This window comes from Dromaius novaehollandiae, chromosome 7, assembly GCF_036370855.1.
Source record: "Dromaius novaehollandiae isolate bDroNov1 chromosome 7, bDroNov1.hap1, whole genome shotgun sequence".
Classification (NCBI taxonomy): Eukaryota; Metazoa; Chordata; class Aves; order Casuariiformes; family Dromaiidae; genus Dromaius; species Dromaius novaehollandiae.
Window position 1 is genome coordinate 2,791,861 of NC_088104.1, and position 27,173 is coordinate 2,819,033.

Consider the following 27,173-nt stretch of genomic DNA (forward strand, 5'->3'; position numbering starts at 1 on the left):
CATGCTGGTGCTGGGAAAGGTAATTACTGAGAAACATTTGTTCAAAGATCCAACTAAAACAATAAAACAGACAAATTTTCAATTTGCTGGCCAAACACAAAGAAGAAAAGATTAAAAAAAAAAGATTTCTGTAATTTCAAAATAAAATGTGATCTTTTTAGTGAAACAACAAAAATAACTTTGGGTCAAGTTTCTTATTTTGCTTGATTTAAAGAACTTCATTTTCATTTCAGGTTTTAAACATTTTTATTATGAAATATGTCTATTTTCCAAAATGTCTGAAATTAAAAAAATTAAAGGGTTTCATTTTGAAAGAGCTGAAACAAAATATATCAGTTCCTTCAATATATATTCTTACTTGCCACAAGTTTTTGACACAAATATATTGACAGTTTTCTCCTCCATAAAACCGCAATTTTCTGTGAGTAAATAATAATAAAAATACACGTGTACACTGTATTCTAATGCTACCTTCAGCTGTGAATTACACTGAACTATACATTTTTAATGTTGATTTAACATATAATCATGATTGTTTGTCAGATATGAAACAGAGTATCAGAGAATATGAGCCATTTATATAAAACTGGATACAGCAAAACATCTTAATTCAGAAGACATACAAAAATAATAATTCAAAAAAATCCTCCAAAATACTAGACCAACATGCCTTAGTTGGTAACACTTCTTTGGAAATGAGCTGGGTTAGCAGCTGTTGTGTCTGTCTGTATCTTCGAAAGAGCTCCATATGAGCATAACAACACAGGGAGAAATTGAAATCTAAATTCATCCAAAATAATTAAATCCTGGGTAATCTGAAAAAACAGCACATGAAATCTTCCGTCTATTTCCTGGAGGGCCTGCCTGTGGAGATATCTTTACACAGAAGGTAAGTGCAATTTCCACAGGAGAATAGAATAATCTGAGACAGCCATTACTTGATCTTTTGCATCACGCTGGGAGTTTCAATAAAAGGGTAAAAGAAAATGAATTACATGGAAATATCTGCTGGCAGTCTCTTCAGCATTCAGCAACTTGGGCTCTGCCAAAAAGAGTTAAGAATGGAGACAGAAGTTGGAAAGAGAAGTTGCATTCTCTAAAAATCTGTGCTTTTCATTTTTACATACTTAATAACTGTCCTGATTAGGTTAGGTTGGTTAAAGCTTACAGAAGATAATACTTGGAATAGTGGTTTACCAAGCATCTTTGGGCTTGTCTGCATTGAAGATTGAGATGAACTGACCAAAACAGTGGTGTTAATAAAGAAAACCTAATATATTAAATTCCTGTGAATAGTTTTTCAGGCAAAGTGACCTTCCTTCACCATTTAAGAGTTCTGAGCTTTTTCCAGTAATCTTTCAAGGCCAAAACTGCATAATACTTAGATTACTTTACTTCCCAGAGATATCCTCCACATAAGCAGTCGCCATGCTTTAACTTACATACATTGACTTTTTAATTAATCTCAGCTGTACCATAGGTTTTTATTTAAGACAGGATTTTCTTTACACTCAGTGTTTCTTAACAAAGCGTGGTATGCATTAAATACTTTTTGGAAATTAAAAAAGGGAAAAAACTCACAATCTCTTCCAAAAATCATTTCCAGAGACTAAGGCACTTATTTAAAAATCCCCCAAAACACGACCTATGTAAAATATTCAGTGGAGGCATGAAAAAATCCTGCTGACTACAAAGTTTGGCAAGAAACAGAAAAGATCTGTTTTTCATATAGACAGTTTCAGAATCTGTCATTCACGCCAGAGACACATCCATGAAACATTACACCCTGCGGTTAATTCTACGCTATGTCCAGCGGTCAATTCATCCCTAGCCACGCCCGGGATTTTCAGAGGCAGTGTTTTTTATTCCTAAGGAATATAAACAAACAATTTGAATTCATTCATCAAAGAAAAAAGCACAGACTAATACTACTGACAGGGCCATCTCCTCTATCCCCTCTCCTACTCTTCTTTTCCTCTCATTTGCGATCTCTCAGTATAAAATAGCTTGCATGCTAGAATTTATTCTGCCTTTATAAACTGATAATCCTCACTGAAGTGCTAACAACTTTATTGGAAAAAAGTATTTCATTAACATGCAGTGATTTATAGCTGAAGAACTGGAACGTGATTCAAGCCTAACAACATGTATGTTAGGCTTGTAACAATGTGTATGTTGTTCTTCATTGTTTGCTTCCTCTTTCTACTATTAAACCACTGTATTGCCTCATAGCACTGTTCAGGGACACACATCTTAGGAAAGCTGAAACATTCCCAAATCATTTCAAACACATTTCGGAATCTTTCCTGTAAAGAATGTCAATTCCTATAGACTATTTATTTCATAACTCTATGTTGGAAAAGGACTTGTACTTTTATAACAGGCAGATACTTGACATCGAAAAGTGCTGAATGTTCACTCTCGGGAACATTTCTGTTTGTTGCCTTGCTAGAACTGAAAAAAAGGACTTATATGTTGCAATGCCTAAAATTTAGGTCCCTTGAAACAAAATCTGGAGCCTCCTCTCTGGCACTGAGGCTCTATACACGGTATCTACAGAGAACAAGGCTGTGATGAGCGCTTTAAGTCACGTTACGCTAGCAGCACTGCTGAAATAAGCTGTCATTTACCCCCCACCGAGCCCACTGCCCTTGCTCCATGTCATCTTCCTCCTGGGATAGCATACCATTTTTTGACCACAGGATGAAATGGTTTGAAGAAGTAATCCAGCTTAAAAATAACCTTTTTCGTGGTTAGTTTTTAGCTGGCTCATTTCCCAATCTAGGCAGCCACATGGCACAAATACTTACTCAAGACAGGGGAGGGGAGACATGAATGGCAGGAGTAAATGGGACAGTTTCTTTAGAGACACAACCATCTGTGTGTCCTCGGTGTCTCTCTGATACTAAAGTTTGAGGAAGACTTTGGTATCTCAGCAATGAGATTCAGAACAATCAGCATGGTGATTTTTGATGCTGCTTAGAAGCCAGCACACTGCATAAAGTATCACCTGCAGCTACCAAAACCACAATAAATACAAGTTTCAAATCAGCTCCTCTCCAAGGTCTTGTGTTGTACCAAGGATGGAAAGGAGACATCTCTGTTTGCTCAGGGTGTGTAGTTATTTTTTTTTTCCAATAACTGAGTAGGGATCACTATGCAGGAGGTTGAACAGGAACCATCATGCCTGTTAGACAGCCTAGCTGTTGGAAGAAGTGCAAAGGATTGAGACACCTAGGTTGATTGGAAAGGGGCTGTGAAAACTCTCAAAGAGTATGGAAAAAAAAGCTTTGAAACACAGGAATCATGAGTGTGTACCCTGCTTATTAAGGAATATATTTGTGTACTAGCATATGCACAGAATGCATGAGCAGGTCCTTAAGAAGGACTGAAATTTAATTTCCTCTTTCCAGGCACTAATAATCTATAAAAGCATGCATACTTTTCCAGACTTTGTAAATCTTGATTATAAGGAGGGAAGGGATCACTATGCCTCTGTTGGCCCAGTTTTAAAAGAAACACAAGATATGTTAGACAGCTGTAAAACATGACTCTGTCAAAGTATCCAAGTACCATATGTGCCATTGGAACACTTTAATGACTGAATCTGGCTTCTGAGCCTTATCAAGTCAAGGCACTCAAAACTGCCAACATTAAGATGCTACGAGACCTGTCTGGAGAACTAGGCTCCTTTGTAGTCAGGATAGCGCAGGGATTAGACAGGCACTGGAAAGGGTTTTCAGGATCACAGTTCCGATTTAAGCACTTAAATTCCACTTACCTCTCTCTTTGGATCTAATTTAACCTAAAAAAGAACCAAAATACTCTACCTCTGAAGCTAATGCCGCAAGATTCTTAAGGACTATTGTCCAGATGCTGAGGTATGGTCAAATTGTTTTTGGTATAAATAAAAGGTAAGCTTATGGCTGTAAACCTTCTTCCAGATTAATGTGAGTATTTCCTTCTGTAGATGAGTCCTAATCCTACAGTGCCAGAGGGGCAGAAGTTTTTAGAAGTTTGGGTTTTTTTTAAGTTTCCAAATCTGATTCCTAGGTTTATTAAGAGCATTTCAGACTCCTAAAGAACCAGTTTGGTATCAATGCAGACTGCTCAGAGAAATCCTGAGAGTTTTAAAGCTTCTTGTACTCTATGTTGTATTTTACTCCTTGATTTTCCCATTTAGCTAGACTCTTCAGAGTGAGGAAACGGGTACTTTTCCCATTTCTCTGATTCACATGTGGTTAACACTATAAATTTACAACACATAGAAATCAATTAACAAATCAACTCCAAGCCAACTCTACTTCAGTTAAGGGACTTGGTCCAGTTTAGTATCTCTAGTAAATAACACATTGTTCTGCTCAAATCCCAGAGCAGAAGGCCATGTAAACAGATTGACTTTACTGCATTCCCTGGAGTTTAGTGAAATAAAGCTCTTTCAGATCAGCAGTGACTTCCCAACGTGACCACTGTCCACGGAGCCTGCCAATACCACTCTGACATTTAAATCTGAAATCTGATGTACTTAGATCATACCATAATCACCTCCTCCTCCCTGGCTACTCTAGCTAAACCTCTCCCTTTTACTCATCTCATTAGTAACCAACTTCATGTTTACAAAGCAATAGTAAACATTGTTATGCATTGTCAAGGCAGAAAAATATCTGAAAAATAATTTAAAAAAAGTCTCATGAATACAGGGTCATATTTTCATGCAGTTATCTTAAAAAACAGAGAAGGAAATTTGAAACTAGTCTAATAATAATTACCTTATGGGCAAAACTCCCATTGATTTCAGTGGCACAAGGTGACTGGTATCCAAGCAGGGTATAATTCAAGATCTCCTCTGTACAGCCAATGAAAGCAGAAGTTCTGAAGACCTTGACCTGGCTGTTCTTGTGCAGGTTTCCTGAAGTGCGTATGCAGAGCCCAACCAATTCCATGCTTCAAGGCTTCACTGCTACACAGCTCTTTCCGCTTTTCCCTGAAAATAGAAATCCATGTTCAGTAAGTGACAAAGTCAGCTTCTATTTTTTGTCCAACTCATTTGGCATATTTTGAATTTCTGAGAATTAAATGTTTCTAACAGTCAGTGCTGACTGCTTGCTAAGCATACAAATGCTATGGTCAATGAATACAAGTCTGGTTGCAATTTTGAGGGTAACATTTAAAAGATTAAACAATTTAGTCTTAAAAGACACCTGCTCGTATAATTCTGCAAGCAGTATGCTTTCATTTTTGCTTGGATATAGACATTGCCCAAACTTATCTCATGACTGCAACACATCTACAATGCGTCTCTAAATTGGTATCTACAGTCTTGAATTCAATCACCTGTGCCAGATTGGCTGGCTACAATCTTGGATGCATTGTACGCTCCTGAATCCAACAGCTATTCACGAATGATGCTTGTGGTGCTGCTACTCTTTCACTTACCAACCTTAAGCGCACGTACTGGTGTATCTCCCACCTGACAACTCCCATGGCAAGGTCAGTCTGTCCAGCTATTGACATGATCTGCACAAAGAAGTGCGTCATACCACCCCTCTCAGGGTTCATATGCAACTCTCTGGTTACCTATATGAAGAACCACTCACTACCCAAAGCCCTTTACTAACTCATTCAAAGGGGAGCTGGCGCTTTCTCTTCCTCAAACTGGTCATCATGGAAATCTAAGCCTTTTTCGCTTTAAGAAGCTGTTCCCTGAGATCTCTTTAGGAAATGAGTGCCCATTGTTTGCAAAGATAAGTCACCTCACCTCAGGCCACCTTTCATGACTGCTTTATGCTGACTTAGATGCAGGCTGAAGGTGAAAGGGCCACCCTGCTCACCCACCCACCCCCCTTCCTTGTGCTGGCACTAGCTGTTGTGCAGTCACAGATCTGGCAACTGATCTGGCCAAAGACTGATTTTTTTGAGGGAGAAAGGGAGGCAGTTTTCAATCAGATCGGTGCTCTAATCCAACTCATCAAATGAACATTTTGGCCTGTCAAAGGATGCAGCGGGATCATGTAATGGAGCGCAACAGATACAGACAAACTTGAGGCAGCCATGAGACTGCAGCCTTAAACAGCCACCACAGAACGAAGCTGGCGTTGCCTATACACTGTCCATGACTTTGTTGCCCAATTCTAGGTGCATCTGTCATTGATCATTTTTATGCGATAGGAAGATTTATATACCGAAGGGTTCATAAAAGCACCATGTTCCTTTAGGAATGGGGCTCAGCCCCTCTGCTTGGTGAGAGATCACAGCCAGCGCTCTGCCCCAGGGCCCCAACTCACTCCTGCGGCCCAAGATGGCAGGTACCTCTAAGATGGCGGTAAGTCCAAGATGGCAGATACCTCTAAGATGGCGGGTACCCCAAGATGGCAGATACCTCTAAGATGGCGGGTGCCTTCACCCCAAGGGAATGAATTTGGGGCTCTGGCTGGTCTGGGGCCACTGCCTGCACTGTCTTCAGAGCTCTGAGCTTTCTGGAAGTAGTAGTTTGAACGTGGCACCTGCATCGGCACCAGGTACTTCTGTCACTGGATGTTTTTCTTTTGCCACAGCCCGCTGACCTAGTCCCTAACAACGCACAAAAACAAACCCAGCAAAACGGAGCCTGCTGGCACCCAGCTTTGCTCACTTGACTGCATATAAAATTCTGGGGGCAAAACCCGAAGTTTCCAGACAAGTTAGACGTGGGTGAAAAAAAAAAAGGGTAAATACGGAAGAAAATGACGGCAGACTCCAAGCCCTCAAGCCGTCCTTGAAGGAGCACAACGAGCAGGCCTCCACCGGCGCCCTTCCCGTGGGATTCGCGGGGCTGCCCGCGGGGCTACTCATGGGGGCGCCGGCAGGCAGCTCCGCGTCCGCGGACGCCGGCGGGCTGCGAGGGGAGCGGGAAGCGCCGGTGCCCCGGCGCGGGCAGGCGAGACCGGGCCGCGCCGGTGTCGGGAAAGCGCCGTCCCCCGGCGGGGAGGGCCCGCGGCGGCGCAGGAAAGCTCCATCTTCCCTCACGTGATTTCGAGGAAGGGGAGCGGTGCCGCCCGCGGGGAGCCGCCGCCGGACGCCCCGGGACCCGCGCCCCGTAAGTGCGACGCCGCCGGGGGTCCCCGCCAGCGGGAGAGCGAAAGCTGGCGGAGCCGCGCCGCGCCGGGCGGCCGTGAGGGGAGCGAGCCGGGTGCCCGGGGCCGCCCCGCTCCCCAGGCGCCGCGCTTGGCCGCCCTCCCCCGGCCGGGGGCTTTTCCCGTTGCGCCGCGCCGTGCGTTTTGCCCCGCGGGGTTTCGCGCCCGTGCGGGGGGAGGAAGGCGCCGTCCTGCCCTTCGCTCGTTTGCCCCATGGCCGGCAGCACCTCCGGGCTCCCGGGCCGCCATGGGAGCGCCCCGGGGCGGGCGCAGCCAGGCCGGCAGCCGCCGTCCCGCGGAGGAACCGCGTTCCTCGTCACCCCCCAGCACCCACAGACGAGACCTGCTTGGGAGTCTGCGCTCCCAGCACCTGTTTGGGCCCGTTGCCCGTGAATTCACCTGAATTCTTCTCATCTGCCACCACAAAATCTTGTGGCAACAGGTGCCTGATTTTGCACTGTCTGCTGTGTAGGACGGTATTTTTATTTGTTTGTTTTAAGCAGGATTAAGAGTGATCTCTCTAAGCACAGAGCATACAGAAGGTTGTGCGTGTTTGTAACAGCACAATCAGCACATAAAGGTAGGCACATACCTAAGTTTCAGGTCTAAAAACATGAAGTTATGCAATGTAGAATTTTTCACATGTCTCTTATGCTTTGTAAGGAAGGAGGTTTCAGAAACCCAGTATATGCCATTTTCGTTTACAAAATGACACATTAAAAAAAAATATTAGCCAAATCGAACTTCTGGTATTTCATTCTGGAGTGTTCTGCTGCAAAAAGAGCCCAAATACCCTCAATGTTGTATTTTTTTTTTCTGTTCCCTCAGGTTTCAATGGATTTAACAAGTCCACCGTGTTCTTTACAAGATAATGGTTTCGTAAGTATTTCCTGAAGTATTTCCTACCTGGAGGGATCTGTATTCGACAGTAGAATCTCTCACTGAAGACACGTGTTTGGACTGCAAGGATGGTGCTTCTGAAACTTTTTAAGTTGCATAATCTTCTTCCACCCTTTAATACTTTGGATGTTTCTCATTCCTGTCCTCTGCCCTCCTCTCTACCCCAGCACATCTTAAGTTCCAGATGTCATTGTCCAATATAAAACTCTTTGCCCAAATCTTTTACCTCAGTTTCTAGCACGGTCTTCTGACATCCTTTCCCTTGCAGCTGGCTCCTGTGTCTGTAGGGAGAGTCCCACGATAGGTTCAATGAGAGCTTTCCTTTCCTTACTCACTTGCCAATCTGTCTCTGTAGAGATATCATAAAAGCATTTCCTCTTTCCCAGTGCCTCCCTTCATTCAGTTCTTGCAGCATGGCAAGTACTTTGGATGGGACTTCTCCTGGGATTTCTTGTGTTTTCCCCTCTTTTTTTCTTTTTTTTTTTTTTCTTTCTTTCAGGTTGAAAACTGTTGTCTTAGAACATTTCGCAGTAACAAGGAGTTTCCAGTTGTAGCATGTGCATCCATCTGTTTTCCTGCACTTAATCCCTTGGGTGAAGGAATTTTTTTCCGGTTTTAAGTTATATACAGATGTGGATTTCCCTGTTGCTTAATAGACATCTGAAACTGGACAAAGTAGTGGAAATGTTTACTTTTGTTTATTTATTTATTAGGAAAAACCCAGTATTAGCAAGAGAATTGACTAGATTATCTAACAGGTCCTTTCCAAGCCTGAATTTCATGATTCACATTCAAGTTTTACGTAATCTTACGTAAAAGGGAGGGATTGTTTCAGCAGGTCTCTTTGGATTTTTTCTTTTTATTCTGCAGAATATTGCAGCCATAGAAACAAAACAGAACAAAGAAGACTTTCTCTTTTCTTGGGCTTTATCCAGTTGTCATTTTCCTGCACTTGTGAACTTCTACCCTGATGTACTTTAATTCTGAAATACTACTTTTATCACCTTTCTCCCCCTAGATGTTACCATGTATTCTCCAATCTCTATAAGCCTATTAAAAAAAAAAATTGCAGATTTTTCTCCCTAGATTTGTATATTCTTTATATGTTGTCTTAGAAGAACTGCTTAGAGAGTGTACAGCTAAACCTTTGTGGTGTTGGGGATCTTAGTTCCCTTCAGACGTGATTCCCTTCCCTTCAGGCATAATTTGCTTCTATGATTTATCATAGAATCATCACTGTGAATATTTTCAGTTGAATAGGTAACAAATAATGATTACTGACCAGTATTGAGTTTCTTAGATTTTTGTCCCATTCAGCCATAAAAAATAATTCAATGAATTGGTCTGATTGTGAGAATGTATTTAAAGAGATTATGTGCTGTATGCTATCCTCTGGCATGCAGGTGCTGGAAAGACATAATTATGAAGTTAAAGGAGTCCCTCAGAATGTTAACTTGCCACTTATCTTGCCTGCACAATTGAAGATAAACAGAGAATGAGCACACAGGCAGAATAAATTGGACTGTCATTGATGCTGATACATTGAAAGCTACCATGGCAAAATGCTTCATCCAACTGCAAAGTGTTTATTCTTTTAAGTTTTGTAGAATAATTTGAACACCGTTTGGTGCGTCTCAGTTAGTTATTCCCTATTTAAAAACAAGCAAACAAACAAAAACTGTGTGCCTCTTTTTTTCTCCAGAGTAGGGAAACCACTGACCCTTCTGGCCCATCAACAGATGAAATGGAAAGTCTTAAAGAAGAACTGGAGAAATGGAAGGCAAGTTGTATAAAGTGCATAGAATAATGGAAACAAGCTGAAATATGCCTTGGAAGACCATTATTTCTTCCTTCTAAAGAAAATCTAAAGAAACTCTAGCCCTATTAGAGCAGATGCTCGTCTAATTTGTTTTTCCTTCTTCAGTGTTACACATTTGTGTTGACCTCGGTGGTAACTATACTTGTATGTCTAAGTGAAATATTTATCCCTTAGGGGAATTAAAATAAATAAATAGGGCTTACCTCAGGTTTTGTTGGTTCTCATGTAAAAATCTAAAACTCTTTTTCTTTTCCAGGGAAGACTTGAAAAAGCTGAGAAAGCAAAAGCTGTTCTTCTCCTTTGTAAATTGAGTGCTGATGAAGAGCATGTTAAAGCACAGGATGAGCTGGCAAAGCTAAAAGACTTTCAAGAGAAACAGCATAAGGAAGGCGTTATGTCTAGGGAAAGCTATGAGGTATGGAGAGGGCTTACTCATAGCTTTCAATATTTGCAGAATGGTGAGGGAGGTGTTGATCAGAGAAAATGAGAGTAATATTTCCCTTTCAGTTTAAACAGCTTTATCAGTTTGCAGTCTGTATGACTAGAATATTTTACACATAATTTTTCAATGGCAACTTAAGAACCAGTGCAATTTTAAAAAAATCTTACAGTAATGTTTGTAGAGTGAAGGCAAAACTTAGACTCATCTTGTGTAGAAAATGATGGCTGACAAAATTGGTTTTCCTCTTCCAAGATTCTCTGCTTACAGATAAGTTGCAGATTTGTGTGACACAGATGACATTGAATTGGTTGCTTCGCTTGCTCCACAGCTTCCCTGAATCCCAGCATGTTTTACAAAAGGTTACAATATGCAAGAGTACTAGCATTTCTTAAGTCACTGTGAGCTAGGAAAGCTTGGAGCTAATTTGGCAAGAGCCAGAGCCAGATGGCTCTTCTTTCTAGAACTAAATGGTAATTAACTCAGTGTGTCATCATGCAGTTGTTGGTTCTGTAATAAGAGAATTTTTTATGGACTGTGAAGAAGGCGTTTCAGTGAAGTTTAGTTTGGTCTATAAGTCACTGATGAGAAATCACAGCTTTTATGTTGCTATTATAATATAGGCTAAGTACAAAGAAATAATACAGACAGGGCTTATTTCATCCAAAGCTATTTATTTGCAGGGATAACTCAAACTGAGGAAGACATAACTATGAAATTCAAACTTTTTGTCCTCACATATAGAGTTCTATATAACTTTGGTTCTGCTGCTGCTGGTTCATCTGTTCCTACTGCCTCCTTCACTCCTTATTCCTTGTGTTCATTCTGGTCCTCCAATTTTAATATGACTTTTGATTTTTTGGAGTCCTGGAAAAAAGTGCTTTTTTTTTCCCTCCGTTAACTGCTTATTTTTCCCTCCTCTCTCTGAAATCCCTCTTAAACTATTGTTTCAAGTCATGTTTTATCTCATCACTGGTTATCAGTGTACTCTGACATTGTTATTTTCACATCTTTAGTCTTATTTGTGCAGAGGAACTTCATATGCGCAAGTAACTTTACCCATGTCTAGATAATGTTCTGCCCATTTAGGTCTGCATGAGCTTTTCTGAGAGCTCTTTTTGGCTCTCCAGTCATAAATGTTTTGATTTTATAGCCAGAAGAGGTCATTCTCAGCATCTGGCTTTTGTTTTACATTGTCTTCAGCTGATGGGAACTGGTCTAAATATTTTAAGTGGTTAATGGCTTTAAAGGAAAGATATTTGAATTGTGTATGGCTGGACCTGATTACTTCTGTTGTGTTTTCTTCTCCTCTGTTGTGTTCTCCATCCAGGAGATACTGGATTTAGTTACATGGGCTTTATGCCCGTATAGGATTTATATATGTAGAGGAAGTATGTCGCAGACAAGAGGAAGGGAATAACAGTTACTTAAGATCATGTGTGGTACAAAAATAATAAAATGTGTGTGTGTTAACATAGGTTCTGGTCTTGCATTTAGAAGGAATTAACACGACTATGCAAAGTAGAGTGTAATTATGGTACATTGTATATGCTTGAAAACACTAATGCCTTATTTCTGAAAATGTTCTTACTGTAACTTACTTGAACTGAAACTGTTCCTTGCTGAGTAAATTTACTTTGTGTAAAGTTAAAGCTGTGCAAAAAATGTCTCATGTGTGGCTGTCATCTAGAAAAATAATTAAAAGTAGAAATATAATTTATAATGTCTGTAGATTTTGCTAAAATTATTTTATCTTCTACATGTTTAATTTTGCATTTAATATTTTTCATGCTGTAGATAGAACTCTCTCTGCTAAATCAAGAAAATACTGGGCTGAAGAGAGAGATTGAAAAGCTCAAAGAAGACCTTGCAACAAATAAATCAATGCTTTCACGCTTTGGTCAGGTAATGTCTGAAATGTTTTGCAATTAGTCTTTTAAGACGCTACATTTTTATTTTGTTACTCCTATATTCTTTGGACCAGTTGTTCAGCATGTCAACTTCTATTGATTTCAATAGAAAATGTAGCTCTAAGTTTTCTTTTCTTATTTCATCTGGCAAGATGATGTGAGGAAGACCAGGAATATGGAAACAAATACAAAAGTGTGAGATACTGGGAACATGAGAAGTGTGAAGAAAATCAGAAAATGATTAAATGGAAAACTAGAATAAAACATATGTATAACATTAGTAATTTTCAAGTATTTTTATTTAAAATTTTGGGGATAAGAGGATGCAAGAAAGGGAGTATGTCCATTATAAGACAAATGTATTTACTACAGCCTGTATTGAGTTTGACTTGATCAGCCTCTCTCTTATTACTCCAAATCAGAAATAACTCAATTTGCAGCCAACTAAGTATCACTGATACTAAATGGATGTATGTTCAGAATCCAGAGTGTTTTTTTAGCCATAGCTACTGCTATAGCTACAGCTACTGCTGTAGACTCTGAGCTGTTCAGAGATTAGAACTTTCCCTTTGGAAACTTCAGCTTTTAAAAATCTGATTTCATTCTGAATTGGAACACAACTAAATATTTTGAGAATTTACAATAAAATGAAAACTGTGATCTTTTTTTTTTTTATACAAACTTCTGCTTCAGAGTTTGAAGTTCTATTCCAGTGTTATTTAATGTTAATAATATTACAATATTAACCGTAGCTTCCTAAAATAGATTTCTAAGTTTAGGAGTTGTCAGTTTTCAGTACAGTCATTGGACAGGGCAAGGCTCTTCTAGAGGGAGACTCAGTGTGGACAGGGGCCTGCCTTCAGTGTCTGAATTATCTTCAGGAAGAATGTCTCTCTTTCCATTGGCAGTAGAAGGAACAGAAGGAAAGCAGGCTCCTAGGTAAGATGCTGATTTCAGCATTTTGAAGATGGGTGGCAGGAATGCTTTCAATACTCGGGCTGTTTTATCTTGACACAAACTTCTTGGGTTTTTTTTTGTTTCTTCCACACAGGGTTTTCTTTTGAAAGAGTTAGTAAAGGTAGAAAAAGAGATACTTGAAACTTCCCCAAGGATATTCAAATGGCCTTTCCTAACCAGAAATTTTCATGAACACTTTTAACCTATCCTAGTTATAAAGTACTTGGATATTCTTTCTTGTTTTACTAAGACGATAACATGGAAGGCTGTCTATTAGCAGACTTCCTATTGCTGTAGAGCAGTGATGGAATTAGGCACATATAAATGGTAACATGAATGGCTCTGATACTTGCACTATACAAATTTTTCTTACCAAAAATATTCTAATTCTACAGATAGAAAACCCCATGGACTTCAACTGAAGCTTTTCTGTATAAGGTGAAGCCCAAGCTCAAAATGAATTAAAAAAGACTCCTCATAGACAAAAATCCCAGAAGTAGACATGCGCAACTATAGTTAGTTAAGAGGCATACCTGTTTTATGAGCAGTAACTTCAATCTGCTTGATTGTTAAACTTTATATACATTGTACTTCAAGGTGAGACCGTACTGTTCATTTTTCTGTTATATAATAAATGACAGATTTTTTTTCTGTATTGATTCTAAAATACTAGATTAAAAAAAAGGTAGCAGAAATGAACATGAAGTTCCTTCATATGGAAGACATGAAGGATGGTTATCCAGATATGAATACTCACTGTGTTTTTCACGTAGCTACAAAAATCCCATTCAAACTGGATAAAAACCAAGCACTGCTTGCTTTTGAAGATGAGGAAGGTACGATGTATATTTTCAATGTAAAATGAATGTCACTGATGGGTAGATCTGAGATGACGGAGGGACGTAGCGGTCTGTAACTTGCCTGTTTCCCTGAGATGGTTGCTGTTTGAACAGCCTGGTGGCTGCTTACAAAGAGTCTGCAGGCACTCTGCCTGGGCCTGCTTGGTGGGTAACTCAGCCTTACGTTATGCAAGTATATTGCAGACAGAGGGCTAGTGTCAGACTCATTTGTTTTGGCTGGAAACTAACATATCTAATAGCCATTCTCTACAGCCAGTAACGATGTGGTTTTCATCCAAGAATCTTAAGTAAAATATGTAAAGTCTAGTATTAATGTTTTATATAGAGAGAGCATCTTTTGACAGAAACTTTCATTCTAAAAGTAGTAAAATATTTTACCTGTTGCCTATAACCAGCTAAATTTGCAGAAATGTACATGTCTGAAGACGTGGAGAGTGGGATCTGGATACCTAGCTGTTACTTATTTCTCCTTTATTGAGGCCAAAATAGATTTTTGCTTATGAGATTGGGGAACAGTCTAATTCTCGTAATGGTTACACAAGGCTTTTCATATCTGAAAACTTGTGATTTTCCTTACAGTTGCCCAGAGGCTGATAAAAATGGATAAGCATACTGTGAACCTGGACAGCAAAACAGCAAATCTGAGAGTGAAGCCTTTTACACTTGAAATGGGAATTAAATTTGAGGTAATTGACTGAAATATAGAACTATGAAAATACAAACTAGCAGTACTTAGGCTCAGTTTTGTGGGTGGCTTTCAGTCACAAAATACACAAAAAATATTTTTGTTAGCTCCATGTCACTATTTCCGGAAAGAAGATCAACGTTTCTGAAATACCAGAGCTGTCAATTCCTGATGACTGGATGAGAGACAAATTAGAGCTGCATTTCCACAAATCTGAACATGGAGGAGGAGAAGTAGAGAGTGTAGAATATGACAAGAGGTCTAAAACAGCTGTTATTACGTTCCTCAGACCTGAAGGTACTCTATGCAATATTTTATTAGCCATTTTGTTACGGGCCATATTGTCCATGTTCTCACATTCTTTCTATGTTAACTTAACCACTAAACGCATCAAATTATTCCTGTTCTACTTTAATCTCCCTGAGAAGAGTTGTGGTTTCACTGGTCTATCTGTAAATGAAGTAGTATTTCATCACATTGCTTTTTGATCAGACATGACTTTATGTAGCTTGTGAGTTTTGTTTCTTTTTTAACTTTGTCAAAAATCTATTTTTCCTTTGCATTGCTGGACGCTTATATTGGAGAGAGAAAATATGTTTGATTTTAGCTGTCATTCATGACAATGAAGTTAAGAAAGGCATTCAGATTGCCTAAGTTTAGGAATTCTGGTTTAAGTATACGAAATTCTACTAAGATCAGTGGAGCCACATCCATTTAGTGCAGCTGCTTTAGATTTATTTCAGAAGCTTTTGTGGATATTTAATTAGTTTGCTTTGTTGGAAATGCAAATTCCAGTTTTCAAATAAACTTTCATATTGCATAGAAGGAATCTACAAATGTGCTATCATATGTTAGTTTCTGAATCTGTATTAAGAAAAGATTAGTCTGTTTTTGATGTGATTACAAAAATGTATTTTAGATTACATTAATGTTGTTCCCCATTTTCTCATTCTCCATTACAGCAGCTAGCGGCTTTGTGGGACGCACTAGATGTCCTTTCTTTGTAAATGGAAGGTTCTGTATGGTTTCTGTGTTCCCAAGCACAGAAAAACACTTGGAGAAGCTTCAGGTAAAAGCATCTAATTCACACTACGACATAAATAGAAGGTATGGACAGAATTTTCTGTTTGGAGGACTGCAAAAGCTTTCTTGTCACTCGAACTGTGAAACTTCATTGCAGTTGGGAGCCTGCAATATGCTGTTGATAATCTTACACTTTGCAGTATGAAAGCTGTAATTCATTCTAAAAGGATGTGCCTGTTTTTCCTTGATCAGATTGCATCACTGTTTACTATAATGTCTATGCTAGGTGGGAGGCAGATATTGAATTGTTTATGAAGCGAAGTAGGTTAATAGTAGACACAACAACAATGTATTTCCAAATCACAAGGTACTATTGTATGCAGCCCTAATCAGATGCCTGGTTGATTGCATCAGCAGAGACTCCTGTTATTCTAGGAAACATTTGCTCAATCACTTTTTCATTCAACCAAAATAATGTCCCCTTTTCCGGTAACTGCTCTACTTGCTCATCATATTCGCACTGAAATTCTTTGTCTTTTCCTTTGTATGAATAGATTGTAATCAAGTCAGTATTGTATACTGTATATAATCAGGCCTTTAACTAAAGCATGTGCATTTGTGAGATTTGACAACGTCCTTTGCAGGTGTGTATCAGTGTGTTGGCATTGATATTGATTGAGTGATACCAGCTAGAATCATCAGAGATGTAGAAATCCAGTGTGTGCATTAAGGAATGTGGGAGACACAAGTTAGAGGCTAGATGCACACCTGTCAGGTGCGTTACCTGTCAGACTCTGCAGCCTGCGGAGTTCAGAACTTCTGTTAGTTTCAGTGACTTAAAATATACCACGGTGTCCAAAATCTTAAAATGTAATCAAAGATCATAGCTTCTCAGGGATATGTTTATTTCCAGTATCTGTCAGTTCCTTAAGATGTACCTGCAACAGCTGATACATAATACAAGTTCTTTTGGTTTTCTTTCCTCAATAGATCTGTTCTGGGATTTCTAAGAAGACCATTCTGTTGAAAGGCATTCCAGAGACTGAAGATGATGAGGAAAGTGTGCAGGACATGATTGAAATTCATTTTCAGAAGCCTAGTAATGGTGGTGGGGAAATAGAGAACATCAAATATGTATCAAAAGGGGTTACATGGGCTTATTTTGAGGAGGATACTTAATGATATATACTAAGTGTAGAAATTCAGTGAAAATGAGTGCTCGTGGTTCCAGAGATTCCTGATGAAAGTCATGGAAAAGACCTTTACCAGCACTTGAAACTTAATATGATTGCTTTCTGCAAATGTGAAGATTTTGTATTTTTCAGATTTTAGATAGGTGATATACTCCAAAGTGGGATAAATCTATTCCTTCTTAAATTTTGGTTAGGAAAACCAGCCATAACCCCACTTGAAAGCGTCCTCACAAACCTGCTTTTTAAGTGCCTTAGCTTCAAAAAGCCTCTCTCTGATGTAACTCCAGTCCTACTTAGGTTAGAAGGTACCACCACACCTCCAATACTTTAAAGCAGTTACTCTGTAGTTTAATAAAATTTCCGTCAACAAATTAGTGATAAAATGGCAATAGGGAAAGGAGCTATATGTATGTATATATGTATATGTATATATATCTGTCAAATGGTGGTCGTGATGGAAAAGGGGAGAGTGTAAAAGTGCCACAGATTTACTCCAGAAATTGCACCTTATGAGAAATGCAGCAGTCCTGCTTTTAGTTGTTGAAATGCTGATACTTCCTCGAGGTTCTGATCCAACTTCTGCTGAACTTCTAATAAGTTCACAGCCTGGTTTGCTGTTTTTTCTTATTCTTGTTTCTAGTTATATTTTTTTAATTTGTTTTGTGTTCTTTTTTTTGCTTAATTTAAAATGCTACCAGTGCTAGCTACAAATTTGGATGATTCTTTGTCTAAAACAGATTAGATTGTTTCCCCAGCACTGTTACAAAGCTATGATGAACACTGTGTCCAGGTATTTTGTTGCATGTGACTGGCCAGATTTCCAACTCCAGAAGGGTAGGTATAGAGTCAATTGGAAAAAAACATAAAGAATTTAGGGTAAATTATTTTTTCAGCATTTAAACTCCGTTTGTTTCCAGCTCATCCTCTCAGTTCTCATTCTAAAAGATCTTTGAAATAAAATGGAAGTGCAAAGTCAGAGAAGGAATAATATTTGAGATCTTAGTATGCAAAAAAGGAATATGCCCTTAACTCTAGTGTAAGAAGAGCACTACAAATACACCTCAGATACTATTATTCTAGGGAAGTTGTATTTTCCAATTAATAAACAATAAATATGGTTGAATAGGGACAACTAAAAGGCCAGTACCACCACAGCTGATTTTTAAGTTACTGGAAGAAGATACATGTGATCTTAGCTCCTCTTACTGTTCAGTGCATGCAAAGGCATGGATTGATTATCTGACAACTGTGGAGGAAAAAAAAATAGATAAGTACTGGAGTACTTGTGGGGACTGCGTACTTGTGCCTGTAGCTGTTCTTGTTTTTTAAGACTAAGTAGTTGATAAGATCAAATGCCTTAAAAAGGAAGGGGGAAAGATTTAATGAAGATTTCTTTTTTAAAAAAAAAAGTCTGGAATTTTAACCATACCTCCCTGATAAATATTAATCTCCTTAAAAAAGGAGAAAGTTTAAAATTCTCATAAGGTCTCATAGCATGTGGGACTAGTGAGAAGAGGCAGGTTTCAAGTACTTAAAATCAAGATGAGATTTTTAATAAATTCATAAATATCTTAATTTTCTATCTGATTAATTGATTATGCTGTTTAAATTATAAAGCAGTAGAGGTGCCATAAAAAGGTAATGAGAAATCATTTTTTGTGATGGAAGAACAAGAACAATTTAGGTCAGTTTTCTATAAACGGCAATATCCTTTTTCTGCCTACTGAAGTGAATTTATTTTTTGACTGGGAGTTTGAAGAAGAGCTTTTTTTCCTACTTGTATAGCTGTAGCTTTCATGATGAGGCAAACCTTAAGGCTGAAATGGCCTTAGAGCGAGACATTTGGATGCCGCTGTAGTAATTCAATAAAGTATTTGCATTGCGGTTTCTGTGTGCCTGTGTATGCTTTGTAATGTTGGGAGCTGGGTTATATCGCCTTTTACTGGGGATATATAGTAAAATAGCAGTAGGTGGTGGAGTGAGGGGTAGACAGCTGCCCTGGACACGCAGGCCCGGCGCGGTGAGGGGGGATGCGGACACTGAGGAAAAGCTGGGGCTCAAGTAAGATGTGGGGAAAAAGCGTGCAACTGTAGCCCAAGGTGTATTCACTGCTGCGATGCTGGAGTGGGGAAAAAAAGATTAAAGTCTGGTAAATAAGCATATGTGCGTGGGAAAAAAAAATCATTTCATAGGCTTTTCTTAATGGGAACAACCACGGAACTAGCCGAGGCAGGACAGCTGTTGGGGGGAGCAGCAGTAATCTAAAGCCTTTCTGCGGTTTCCCTGCCGCTTTTCTCGCCCAAATCGCTGTGTTCCTCCTCCTCCTCCCCCTCCTCGGGGAGCCCTGCCCTGGCCCCGCCGCCGCCCCCGACAAGCAGCGCGGGCAGCGTCGCCCTCGCCTCACCGCGCGCCGTAACGGTCGCGCGGCTCCCTGAGGAGGCGGCGGCGGCAGGGCCCGCCCAGCGCGGGCGGGGCCGGCGGCGAAGCGAAACCGGGGCCCGCGGCGCGGCCATGGCGGGGGTGTCGGCGGCGGGGGGCGCGGAGCGTGGCGCGGGGGCTCCTGCGGCGCAGGTGAGCGAGGGGAAGCGTCTGAGGGGAGGCGGCGGCGCGCAGGGCTCCGGCGCGGAGCCGCCGCCCCGCCGTGGCCTTGCCCGGCCCGGCCGCCGCACGACGGCGCGTCCCTCCCTTGCGTGGCTCGTTAAAAGCTGCTCTGTGTTAAGAATAACGGCACCGTTAACGGCTTAATTCGTTCGACTCCTTAACTGAAGTAACGCTTAAGTGCTCTAACGGCAGCGAGGATTTTATGGCAGCTTTTGTCTCAGCCTGTCGGTTTTTTAGTGTTGCTAACGGGTCTGATTTTCCTCCCCCCTGTACTGATGTTTTGGATTTTTTTTTTTTTTAATAGCAACGCGAACTGATGAGATCTCGTGTCTTCCTACGTGATTTGAACCATCTCTTGGGTGTTTATGTAGCGTTTCACTGCCCTGGCAACAACAGCGATGACAACATCCGTTCACGCTGTAGCTTATTTGGAAGAAAGCGATATTCCTTTTTAGACAGCTTAACAAAATGCCGAGCTCTTGAGTTGTCTCTGGGCCGCCTTCTGAGCTGAGGGGGGAGGTTCGATCCCTGGACGTCAGGGGCATTAGCAGCTGCGGGACAGGGACTTGCGCAGCTCCCTGTCTCCCATGAGCTGGGTTAGGAGGTGCCAAAAGGGCGCTTCCAAAGACTTTTCCGTGGAAATGGCATACCAGGAATACAGCAAACGCCTGGCATGACTGTGCGAGGACGTGGCCCTCATGCATGCCTATGTGCCCAGCTAGTGCTACGCCTAGGGAGCTCCTCTCTTGTTTGCCTGTGGCACTTTTTGCAGGCCCACATTTCCACCTAGCAACAGTACCGTCCTGTTTGTTTGGGTTTTTTTTCCTAACCCCAATAGAAGGCCTTAGCGTTGCTCCAAAATGCCAGCTGGCGAGGTGTGAGATACTGCCTGGCAGCTGCGTGCTCCTGCTCTTGCAGTGGATGCGCTGCTTGTGTGAGGCACGACTGAAAAAGCTGCGGAAACCCCCTCGTCTTGCAATCACCCCGTTGGTTTTACCTGTGTGCTGTCTGACTGGTGCTGAAGCTTGCCGTTCTGATGAATGTTACCATCAGAAAAAAAAAAGCACCTAATATAATTTAGGCTCTGCCTTCTGCTCTTTACATTTGATGGATGATGAAAGTAGGCCTCATATCTTCCTGAATTAAAAGCAGTGCGTGGTTACACTGTCTCCTTGAATCTGGCTCCTTGCTCCCTGCAGAAGTGCTGTAGTGGTGGTCCACAAAGCTTTGGATGCATGTCAGTGAAAAATTAGTCTCCTATGGCACATTTTGCAGGCTTTCTAACTGCTGCGCTGGCCCTGATATTTTATGCAGCACCGATCCAGAAGAAACTTTTTTAAGAGAAGTCTAAAGAGTTTAGAAAAAAATTAACCTCAAGTACAGTCACTCAGAAGTTACTGACAGTTTGTTCCCACAAATGCTTCTATGCAGACGTACTAAATTACTTACTTTCTTCCAAAAAATCAATGAACTGTTACAAAAGTTACTCAATGTTCAGTAGTTTTGTCATGATATTCCCAGTGAAATATTACTGTTTATTTCTGTGTAATAAGAATGGAAGGAAAATAGGGGGTTTTTTTACGAGACATAGATCCAAATCCTATTTAGGATGGGTTTCATGTTTGCAGCGTTGGGAGGTTTGGTTCTGATGAAAATCATATGTGTATTTAGTTATGTTATACACAGCAAATCTCAGATGACTGGGATTATGTTCTTCCAGTTTAACAAGGTTATCCATTTAATCAGTGGAGAGGGATGAGTCAGAGCATAACGCTAGATCCCAGCTCTCATGAATTTAACAAGGAAGGACTATCTGAATCTGACCCTACCGTTCTGAAATGAAAATCCTTATTCTCATGAACATGCAATTAACAATTTTCATTCTCTTAAAATTCTAAATATTAGAATCAAAGTGGAGCAAAGAGTCTTAACAGTGTGACATTGAACACTTCATTTGGGAAGCTGTTAAATTTAGTTATGATTTTTACTGCTCCAACAAAAGAAGATACTGAAAGGGTGCAAATTACTTACAGAGTCAGGCTATTTTTTACTCCACAGTAATGTGAAGGTGCCTGAGGGAAGTGTGGCATTCTCTGGAATCAAAATCTGATTCAGCAGTCTTCCTAATTTATCTGCTGAATGGGGATGTTGTCTGTGCTAAAGGAACGGAAGTCACAGTAGCTGTCAGGGTGGATTTGGGTAAATGTAAGGGAGAGAATCAGCTAATGGTAAAATGCGCCACTGGTACTACCTGTGTTTACAGTGTGTCATGTCTCTGTACCCAGGCACCAGGACAAGCTGCTAAATCAGCAAGGACGGTTGTCATCTCCGGTGTTCCGGATGGCCTTCTGAGCGACGATGTCATGACTGATCTACTGGTGATTCATTTCCAAATGGCGAAGAACAATGGTGGAGATGTGGAAGAAGTAACGTATCCAACAATGAAAAAAGGAGTTGCATATGTAACTTTTGAAGATCCAGAAGGTATTTAAATTAATAAACTGTAGAAATCATAGCTGTCACCCAAAGAATTAGCTGTGGAATGTTAGCCTTAAAACAAACCACTTCGAATTGTGTACTGATACTAGCATTTTGTATATCTGGAAGACTAACACCTCTTTTTTAGTCAGTCAAGTTTTAGGATTTTATTTCTGTTCAGAAATAGTCATAACTCTGAACAGGCTTCATGCAAAGTGTTGGTTTGGTTTGGTTTTAGGAATAAATTTATAACCTGCATAACAGACATGAATTTTATAGTCAGGCCTCTGGGAATAAATCTCTGCCAATTAATATTCTAAGAAGACAGGCTTCCGTCTCTCTCCTCTGAAAAATTTTGACTGATGCATGAAATATTAGGCAAGAGTATTAAATTGCTTGTTTATATGTATGGAAAATTGTTAGGGAAAACATCAAGAGAAAAACACCTGTGAAGTGCTCCAGCCATCAGACTGGCAATAGCATGTTATCTTTCTGTAAACAAGTGAATCTGACTTTCTCTATAGTTGTAGAGAATGTTCTAAAGAAGGATGAACATCAACTAGAAGACAAGAGGCTGTCCAGATACTATCCTCTGAAAGTAACCCGCTACTGTGAAAACGTAAGCTCATTCATTATTTATCTAATCGTACATCCATTGCTATGTTAACTATTACTTAACTTCTGTAACTTAAAATTGTAGGTCTTCAGCTCTGTCACATCTGTCCTCAATATGTCTGTTTTCAAAGATCAATTTGTTTTAGAAGATCTGATACAAGAACTTAAAAAGAACATCACAGCTTTGAGCTTTGGTCGTTTGCAGTCCAATGGGCTTATTTCTGTTCAAGGGCCATTTCCAGCAATCAAATTGCTAAAAGATTTTCTCTTATTAAAAGCAAAATCCCTTTCAGAGAAGGACAAAAGAGTGGAAAATAAGACCCATCAGAGACCAAAGAGGAGGCTCCAGCAGCAAAGACTTTCCATGGAGACAAATAATTTCATTCCTGATCCAGATGGAGAAAAACAGGTGGTCGTTCTTGACACAGATATATACCACTACATGAAACACTTTTTTTTCCAGAAATTCCTTGTAAATTATAATGTTGTCATTTCTGACATTACTGATGGTGAGATAACTACAGTGTATCTTGAGAATGCCAGAAGTAGATCTGGCGTTGGACAGGTTTTAAGAGTCAAAGAGGAAATTGAAAATAACTCTATAAAACTTCATAACAGTTTACGTAAAGAAAGGATCTATCTTGAGGGGCACACGGGAGATGAAAAGCAGAAATATAAACAGGCGTGTGAAACTGTAAAATCCCATTACCCCTATGTTTTGATTATTCCTTATGATACTCACATTGATATTATAGGAAATTCTTCTGAGATTTTTGCGTTCACAGAGGAAGTAAGCAGAAAAATTCAGAGCCAAAAGATTCAGCTGGAAGATCATGTTCATGTGGCTGCTGCAAGTGAAACAAGTCGTTTCTGATTCCCAGTGAAGGACAGCAGGGCAATAGGGAAGCCCTATTGCTCGGACCTCTGAATAAGGATGTTTTCAGTTCTGTAACCTTTCTCATAGGATTTCAAAGCAATTTATTGAACAAGAACCAAGCTTGTTTGCACCAAATATTTGCCATGGGCAGTTTCTTATTCCATATAAAACCCCCATTCTACCTTTGGCCTTTCTTTACACATTGTGCTTCTCATACAGGCTGTACTGGTATAACCTGTGCACCCTGTGTCACCATTTCTCCCACTCAGTCTGGGAAGTCTGCGCATCAGGGTGAAAAACCTGCATCTCATGCAAATATCAAATTACATTCAGAACAGGAAACAAATCATCTCTGTGTCTCTTGTGACGTGATGAGAAAAGAGGAATATTTAGAGAGTTATCATTAGCATAGGAAGTTAGACCTACAAAGCTAGATAAGCCAGTCTGATATGAAATACTACATCAAAGTTAGGATATCTTTCTTTGTGCAAGGAGATGACCACTGAGAACAGGAACGGTGGCCTTTTTCTGTTGCCTTCATCTGCACAAGAAAGTTCTTGTCATTGAAGTGCACGAAGAAGGTAGGGCTTTGACACTTGAGAAGAGGGAACACATGCTAATTTTACAGGCTTCTCACATCTTGAGAAAGACCTTAGAGGCTGGCGCTAGAGGTTCTTGACACAAGAAAACAGTGAGTGAGTTTGTTTTCATAGGAGCAGTACAGGTTTTTTAATTGACAGCAGTAACAGCACCTGCAGTGTCCCTTAGCAGTATGTTATTTAGACATGGGAGCATATCCAAAGTTTTGATGTGAAAATCTTGGGGCATTTAGAGTTTTGAATCAGGTTTTGCTTATACAATTCTTATACCCAATATAGTGATACAGAGTCCAAGTCATCTTCAGTTATAGATGCTCTGAACAGGAGCATTTTTTTTTTCTGTGTGAAGCTGGTCAGTCAATATAATAACTAAGGACAGAAACACCCTTATGCTTTACTAATACTTTCCAGTTGTGTTTTCGAGACCACTGTTAGAGGTTCCAAACAATGGGGTGTCTGCTACCTTCATGAGAATTTCACAATCTAATGAAGAATTAGTTAACATTAGTTACTTTCTAGGTTGAACGCCTTGGAGCACTGAATTTCCCTTTTGCGAGGTACCATACATTGCACAGAGATAATTAGATTTTGATGGGTCTCAATGTATATATATAGTTTAAAAAAAAATCACCCTTATATTTGTTATTTTGACTTTACAGAGCTATCAGAATGGTATCTGTCTGTCAGTCTTGCCTTTCACTTTCATTCCTGGGGTTAAATGACTATTGTTAAACCTGAATGCTCGTTACAGAATTCTACCTCACTCATGAAAATTAGGGACCAAGCCAGTCCACAGTAGCACAGTCTAGTATTTTTTTAAAAAACAAGTTTAACTTTTTCTATATTCATTATAAGGTTCCAAATGCTCCCCCTGCCCAATTTAGGCTTTTGAAAACTCTTTTTCTAAATTAGTTTTATTTTTTGTGATGTGAGAATGTTCAGAATACTTTGTCAAAACATACAGAACATGTGCTCTTTTGTCTTACGTGCAGGCAAAGCTTTTATATTTTTAAGGCATTAAAGAAATGAGTTATTCAAAATGTTGTGTGTGTTCTCCTTGTTTTCCTTGAACCAACTCCCAGCTTTTTGTTTGGAAGCCCACCATGCTTTAGGCATTTTCTTGCCGTGACTGAATATTTACTGCAGTTACGCCAATGGAAGATCAAGTTGTTGAACTAGTGCCAATGCTGTGTATTAAAATATACTGTCAAAGTGGGGAGATGATGAGCTTCAGTACTTTGCTGAATTGGAAGTGGGGGTGGTGGAGAAGTATTTAAAGGTGTAGTCTCTTCCAAGTTCCTGTGTAGTCAGTAGATATACCAAGAGGGAGTCAGAGGTGGAGCTGAACACAGGAGCCCAGAAGCAGGCCCTGGAAGGGCCCCTCATCTGGTCCCCACTGGCCATGTAGACAGTTCGCCAACAGTTTGCTTTTCCGAATACTCCCTGTAGAGCTTAAACAAAGATAGGAAGTTTTTCAATCTTGTAAAAGAAAATCCTCTATGAGGGATAATCCTTTAATGAAATTAGTGCTCCTTTCTCATGTGTGGATTGGTCTTTTTCCAGGGCCTCATTTTTTTCGGACTCACACCGTTAGTATTTCCTATTCACTTCCATAACTGTTTAAGGCTAGAACGGTAAGCATTCACATCACTGACATCACTTGGAATAGTGACAGACAGGTCAGTACTGACAGTGAGCTACATTGCTTTTTGAATCAAGTTTGACAACAGAACCATTCACAGCACTGGTACAGATATTGTTCAGTTCTTGCTTCCTGGGTATTAAGTCAAAACCTGAGAATCTTGAGAAGATCACAGTTAAATAAAATCATTAATTTAAATAATTACAGGTAAGTTCCAAGCCAAAGTGAAGTGCTGCTTCACTTACAAATCCAATCTCATTTAAATAGTTCAGCAAACAGTGACACCAACTATGCTGCTGTCTCCATGGGCTCTGCTATGGCTTTGTCGTGCATTACGCAGGCCATGACAGACTGATTCGCTTCAGTTCTGTGGTTTTCGTTTGCTCCAGAGTGGTACCCTACATCAGCTCGGGGGGAGTAAGTGGTGATGTCAGAGCAGCTGAGGAGCTGGTTCCTGACCAGACTTTGGTTGTAACAGTTCCCGTTCAGGTCCACTTTTAATATTCCTCATTGCCACAGTGTCCTCGCTGGTGCTTGCCTGCTGAATGCTCCCGTCGAACGCTACTGGCCAGCGCTGTCTCTCTGTTTCCTGGTGCTCTCCCATCTGCTGTCTCTGGTCTTACACCAAGGATGTAATTTCTCTGGACGAAAGGAGCACTGCTTGTTGCTTTGTGTTTATGGAGGGTCTAGTAAACTGGGATCTTTGTGCATGGTGCATTAGCAAATAACATCTGTTGTGTTTCAGGGTTTTGGGGCCTACTTTTTCATGTCAGATTTGCAGCAACATCATAAGGGGAAGCCTCACACTTGTCACCTTTGATAATCTGTTGTAGGCTGTGCAAGGGCAGGGTAATGAGCCCGTGACTCTGACTGAGCTGCTCTTTCAGGCTTTAACCCCACAGAGGAACCTGCTTTCTGTAGCAGAAGGAAAACGTCAGCTGTGATCTGCTGGGATAGACCAGTGTTTGCTGTAAGGTGCATAACAGCATTTCAGCAGAAAAATAACATTATGAGTGCAGCCCGTATTTCTTACCTGCATTCATGACGCATGGAAAACAATAGATGTTTAGCAAAAAAAGACAGCCCCATTTCATCCTTATTGTGATTACTTAAACACATGCAACAAAAGGAGTCAGTTTTAGGTCTGCTAACACTTGCCAGCTCTCATTCTCACAGCTGTTTTCTATGGCAAGCAAAGCACTGCTATATCCATTAAGCTCCACTTGACATAGGCATTTAATATTTGTGTATATTGAAAATTACCTGGGAAGTTGTATTAGATGTTATTCCTAATCTAAACCATTGGTGCTGACTCAATATTCTCAACATCAGGTTTGCGCTTTTAATTTGAATAGAAAATTTGCCCATGAGACCTCAACGAAATATTTCTCCTTATCGCTGTGCTGACACTTGCTGCCTTTCACCAGAAGGGCATACATAACAGTTTGCGTTGTAAAAATACA

General features: G+C 40.2%; 2 protein-coding genes and 1 long non-coding RNA gene across 4 annotated transcripts; 2 read left to right on the top strand and 1 right to left on the bottom strand.

Annotated features, from left to right (window-relative positions):
* Positions 1-284: 284 nt before the first annotated feature.
* LOC135328824 (uncharacterized) lies at positions 285-6,977 on the bottom strand. Its single transcript, XR_010389883.1, has 3 exons — positions 6,310-6,977; positions 4,770-4,984; positions 285-1,042 (listed from the first exon to the last, which is right to left on the bottom strand). It is a non-coding gene; the product is annotated as an uncharacterized LOC135328824 (long non-coding RNA).
* NMI (N-myc and STAT interactor) lies at positions 6,944-18,782 on the top strand. 2 transcript variants are annotated; one of them, XM_064514552.1, is made up of 10 exons: positions 6,944-7,075; positions 7,941-7,991; positions 9,715-9,792; positions 10,088-10,246; positions 12,068-12,175; positions 13,811-13,973; positions 14,577-14,683; positions 14,790-14,979; positions 15,648-15,751; positions 16,696-18,782. In XM_064514552.1, the coding sequence occupies exons 2-10, from the start codon at positions 7,947-7,949 to the stop codon at positions 16,882-16,884; spliced, it is 1,143 nt and encodes a 380-aa protein (XP_064370622.1). In that variant the 5' UTR covers positions 6,944-7,075; positions 7,941-7,946; the 3' UTR covers positions 16,885-18,782. The 2 variants fall into 2 exon arrangements, with proteins under 2 accessions (XP_064370622.1, XP_025953384.1); XM_026097599.2 differs by having other exon boundaries at positions 6,945-7,075; positions 15,645-15,751.
* A 485-nt stretch (positions 18,783-19,267) lies between these two features.
* On the top strand, positions 19,268-25,111 carry RBM43 (RNA binding motif protein 43). Its single transcript, XM_064514553.1, has 4 exons — positions 19,268-19,469; positions 21,785-21,983; positions 22,502-22,596; positions 22,678-25,111. The coding sequence occupies exons 1-4, from the start codon at positions 19,410-19,412 to the stop codon at positions 23,464-23,466; spliced, it is 1,143 nt and encodes a 380-aa protein (XP_064370623.1). The 5' UTR covers positions 19,268-19,409; the 3' UTR covers positions 23,467-25,111.
* The last annotated feature ends 2,062 nt before the right edge of the window (positions 25,112-27,173 follow it).